This window comes from Emiliania huxleyi (assembly GCF_000372725.1).
Source record: "Emiliania huxleyi CCMP1516 chromosome Unknown EMIHUscaffold_139, whole genome shotgun sequence".
NCBI classification, from domain to species: Eukaryota; Haptophyta; order Isochrysidales; family Noelaerhabdaceae; genus Emiliania; species Emiliania huxleyi.
Genome location: NW_005201202.1, coordinates 346,657 through 351,441, shown reverse-complemented (window position 1 = coordinate 351,441; position 4,785 = coordinate 346,657). Strand labels below are relative to the sequence as shown.

General features: G+C 66.4%; 3 protein-coding genes across 3 annotated transcripts in view; 2 read left to right on the top strand and 1 right to left on the bottom strand.

Moving 5' to 3' along the window:
- Window positions 1–160: 160 nt before the first annotated feature.
- EMIHUDRAFT_110775 (hypothetical protein) lies at window positions 161–813 on the top strand (the record flags this gene model as incomplete). Its single annotated transcript, XM_005788073.1, has 2 exons — window positions 161–449; window positions 574–813. Coding segments are annotated over 2 exons (529 nt in total), but the record flags the coding sequence as incomplete, so codon positions are not given.
- Window positions 814–1,352: 539 nt separating this feature from the next.
- Window positions 1,353–2,420, bottom strand: EMIHUDRAFT_110774 (hypothetical protein; the record flags this gene model as incomplete). Its single annotated transcript, XM_005788072.1, has 1 exon — window positions 1,353–2,420. The coding sequence occupies one exon, from the start codon at window positions 2,418–2,420 to the stop codon at window positions 1,353–1,355; it is 1,068 nt and encodes a 355-aa protein (XP_005788129.1).
- Window positions 2,421–4,486: 2,066 nt separating this feature from the next.
- The window catches only part of EMIHUDRAFT_71074 (glutamine amidotransferase), a gene marked incomplete at both ends in the record, with an annotated part of 3,200 nt that continues 2,901 nt past the window's right edge, over window positions 4,487–4,785 (top strand). The window contains one exon of the mRNA XM_005788071.1: window positions 4,487–4,744. Within this exon, the coding sequence (XP_005788128.1) occupies window positions 4,487–4,744 (258 nt within the window). The remainder of the gene's footprint in view (window positions 4,745–4,785) is intronic.

Genomic DNA, 4,785 nt, shown 5'->3' with positions numbered 1-4,785 from the left:
GCAGGTGCCCTTCAAGGGGACGGGCAAGGAGTACATCGGGGACGACATCCCGGAGGTGCGGGAGGCGGTCAAACGCGCCATCGAAAAGCGCCGGCCGCGTCTCGCCCGAGGACGCCGCCGCGCCCGCGCCGTCTGACGCGCTCGCGTTGCTGCTCCGCAGGTGCTGCCTGCAGCTCAAGGCGAAGATCGTCAAGCAGCGCGCGCTCGCCGACGAGCGGGAGAAGAAGAAGAACCTGACAAAGTACATCCCCGACGTCTCTCGCGCGCTGATCGGCAGCCCGCACGTCGGGCGCATCGCTGCCCGCCGCAGCTCGACGGGGGGGGGTGCTGTCAGCGTAGGCATGATGTCGCAGCTGGCCGAGGCGGGCGGCGAGGCGGGCGGCGGGCGACAGCGGGCGCGGCCGCGCGACGCGGAGCACGACGCGCTGCTCGAGCAGGCGCGCGCTGCCGTGTGGGGGCGGGGCGGGGCGGGGCGGGGCGGGGCGGGCGGAGAGGGCAGCGGGAGAGCATACGGGGGGCGCACCTCCCCCCTGAGCCGGAGCCCCCCCCCCCCTCCCCCCGCGCCTGAGCCAGGTGCGCGCGAAGCGGCTCAAGGAGGAGGACCTTTCCGAGAAGCTTCGCGTGCACGTCGAAACGTGCGACGCGGCGAACGCGCTCGAGACGGTCGAGGCGGGCAAGCGCGGCGCGCGGCTGCTGCTGCAGGACCTCTACCTGAGCCCGCTGGACGAGGCCACCGAGCTCTTGCCCGAGGTGCAGCACCCGCTCTTCGCCCTCAAGCTGCACGCGCGCGCGCTGCACGCCGAGCGCGCGTGAGAGACGCGCGGGGGGGCGGAGGGCGTGCCGCCCCTCCGCCGCCACTCGAGAGGCTGTACGGTATTGTTGCGACCACCATTGTTGCCACCACCTCGCCCTCTCGGCGGGGACACCGGCGTGCGGAGAAGTGGCACGTCAAGTTCGTACGCTGCGAAAAAGTGAAACTGAGAGCCGCGCCCGCGCGCGCGCGCGGTCTCGGACCGCGACCGGGGGGTTTGAGCGGGGGGAGGGGGAGGGGCGCGAGGGGCGAGAGAGCGGGCAGTGCAGCTGCAGGCACGCAAGCGACGAGAGATCGAGACACGGAGAGCGGCCCAGAGCGGCGCGCACACTGAGATTAAACATTCGACAGAGAGAACGGCGTAATAGACATATATTGCAATAGACAAAATTGTATGCGGTGTGAGGCCCTGGCCGACACGGGCGACACGAACGCGGCTGCCGCGCTGAGACCTCACAACCCCCCCTCTCGATAATTACATGGCATGCCTCCCCCGACCCTCGCCAACCAGAGATGTACAGGAGCGTGCGGATCCGCCGCGTCAGCCCCACTCGTCGCTGCTCGCCGCGCTCGAGGTGCGCCGCGCCGCCTCAAAGTTCTTCGACACGTCGCCCCAGTCGAGGTCGTGGATCTGGCACTCTTCGGGCGGGGCGGCGGCGGCGGCGCCCTCGTCCGCGTCGCACTCGAGGCGGGTGGCGATTTGCTCCCAGTCGTCGACGCACAGCTTGCACGTCTCCCCCGTGCAGTACTCGACCAGGTGCGGCCGCTCGGCCGAGTTGTCCACCACGGCCAGAAAGTCGACGCGCGGCGCGAGCAGCCGCACCGCCGGCGGCACGCGGACGAGCGAGTCGTCGATCTCCGCCTCGGGGACGTGGCGGCCGGTGACGGCGGCGCGCCGCTTCACGCGCTCGAGCACCGCCTGCCGCGTCGCCACCACGTGCACGATCGCGATCGAGTAGTCAGGGTGCTCCCTGCGCAGCCGTGCAAACTCGGACTGGTACCACTCCCCGTCGCGGAGGGAGCCGTCGACCCAGACGTGGCGCCGCTCGCGCAGCGCCGCCTCCTGCGCGATCTCGAGCATGTAGCCGCTCTCCCGCCGCGTGTGCAGCCCCGCCGAGAGCGGGTCGCGCGCCAGGTAGCCTTCCCACTCAGGGAGCCGCGTCTTGAAGGCGTCCGAGTCGAGCATCTGCACGCCCTGCAGCGGGATGATGCCGCGCTCGACCAGGTACTCAAAGGTGCGGCTCTTGCCCGATCCCATCGCGCCCGCCGTGAAGATGATCCACGGCCTCGTCCGGCCGCCTCGCACCCCGCGCAGCGCGCAGCCAATCAGCCGGTCCTGCAGCCGCTGCCGGGCGAGCGCGTAGGTGCCGTGATAGGACACGTCGAGGCGGTCGCGGACGGCCTGATATCTCCCGGCGTTGGACGCGGACGCGTCCTGATACGCCTCCATCGTGTCTCGCGAGTAGTTGTACGCGGGAGCCGGCGCCGTGGACGGTGCGGCCGCAGCGGCCGCCGCGGCCGCGCGCTGCGGCCGGTACATCGACTTGGCGGACGACATGGCGAGCAGGCAGGCGACCATGGCTCGGAGAGGGAGGAGGCAGGGCAGCATTCGGGCTGCGATGCTGCCGATCGAAACTGTGGTCGCAGGCTGCGATGCGGCTCCGATTTCTTGCTTTTCTGGGTGCTAGGGCTGAGTTGCACAGCCGCGAGAATGCCTAGCCTAGGCGTGGAGGCCCGTGCCGCGAAGACCCTGCTCTCCTCCGCACTTGTGGGCCTCTGGGCCGTGCAGCTCGCTGACTCTCTCTCTCGGTCTTCCTTATTTCTGTTCCATGGGCAAGCTGCGCCTGGCTTCAGGGCTACGGCGACCGCCCGCGCTGGTCGCGGCGGCAGTATTACGCCGTCGGCTCGCCGCGTATGTTAGGCTTTACGTATGTTTCCTCTCGCTCGCACCCTGCCTGGACCCTGGTTTCCTTTCCGTGTTTCCTGATCGTTTCCCTACCAGTTCCCTACAGCACCCTCTAGTTTCCTGGGGAAACTCCTCATCATACATCACTCAATTTCCCGGGCTCTGAGCCGAGTCTGAGGCTGGTTTGGGCCCCAAATCAGCCTAATCGGCAAAATACCGGGTATTTTGCGGGTAATCCTGGAAAACCCCAGGTATACATGTCATGTGCCTGGAAAATACCCGGTAGTTTGCCGGTTCCTCGGTTTCGCCTCAGATCTTGCCCCAAACCAGCTCTCAGACTCCGGGAAACTCGGAGTTGCCAGAATGCAGCACCAAACACCCTCTGGTTTCCCTGGAAATTTCCGGAAACTCCAAGTGCTGGGGACCCTCTGGTTTCCCTCTGGGTTGCCGGAAACTCTCGTAAAGGCCAACGCGTATGCGTATGTTGAAGACTTACAAGACGAGCTGCAAGGCGAGTGGAACGATTGGACGCCAGACAAGTTCACGGGGTACGGATCAGAGGACGAGTTCGTTCGACTCGTGCAGCGAGTGGGACGACGGCGAGGCCGTCGACCGCGCCAAGGTGCAAGGAGTGGCTCGGCTGGTCGCCGATCGACCGCGAGGCAGAACGGGTACGCGTACGGTGACGAGGACAAGAGGGGGAAGCGAACTGCACCGCTGAGCTTGAGAGTCTCCATCCAATAGCGCACGCACCTAGTCCTTGTGGCTGAGACTTGGGAGGTATCGAGTGGGATTTCATGCCTTTTGTACACTTTTGTAGTGCCATCCGAGAGAGATTTTTAGCAATACCAAACAACTCTAACACTCACACGTCATTTGGGGCCCTGTTCACGCGCGCGCGAGACGTGCAGACAGGGTTGCCATTTGTGTTGACTGTTGTTGTTGTTGCCATCCGAGAGCCAGCCTGCTGTGAGAGGGCCTTGTATGTAATGGTAGAATTCTTGCGATCTCTCTACTCCTCGGGCACTTACATGTACTCCATCGAAGACAGACTTACTTACTTACTCTCTGTGTGTGCACGACAGGGCAGCAAATGACTGTCGCCGCGTGCCGGATGCGCTGCAACGCGGAAGCTGGCTGCGCTGGCTTCGAGCACCGCCGCAGCTGGGGGAAGTGCAAGCTGTGCGGCAACGATGTTATCACGCGGACAAACAAACAAGGATCAAGCGCTCGGGCGAGTACACCACGCCGGCACAGCAGGACAACTTTTCTGCAGCTGCACAAGAGGCACAGCTGCCGCCGATTTTTGATAGGGTGGGTGATTGATTGGAAGGTGACTGGTGCGATTTCAATGAAGAACGTCAGAAAGCACAAAAGAAAGAAAATCGTTGCGGCTCGCCCTTCCCGCCGGCAGCTCCGGTCCATACCCTCATCGCCGGAGAGGTAAGCCTGCACCTTCCCGCCCCGCGCGCGCGAGCACCGCCCCAGCAGCCTGGCGCGTCTTCATGGCCGCGCCACGGTCGCCACCGAACCGCCGCGGCTCGCTCGCTCGCGCCCGCCAGCCGTGTTGCACCGCCGCGCTTCGCCTGCCAACGGCGCGGCCGGGTCGCCTCCCACGCAGCCCGCTCGCGGGTGCAGCGGCATCCCCGGCTGCGCCTGCCGTCGTACGCGACGCCCTGCGTCGCCGCACGGCCGGGGCGGCCCTCGCCTCTCAGCCCGTACTTTTTTATCGGTGCGCTCACACGCTCGCTGCGCTCGGCCCGGCAGATATGTGCCCTGCCGCCCCCGCCCACTCCGAGCGCGTGGCGATCCTGGACGCCGGCGCGCAGTACGGCAAGGTGATCGACCGCCGCCTCCGCGAGCTCAAGGTCGAGTGCGAGCTGCTGCCCCTCCACACATCCGCCGAGGACCTGCGCCGGGACGGCTACGCCGCGCTCGTCGTCTCTGGCGGCGGCGCGTCCGTGTACGCGGACGACGCGCCCAAGTACGACCCCAAGATCTTCGAGATGGGGCTCCCGATCCTCGGCGTCTGCTACGGCATGCAGCTGATGAACTACAGCTGCGGCGG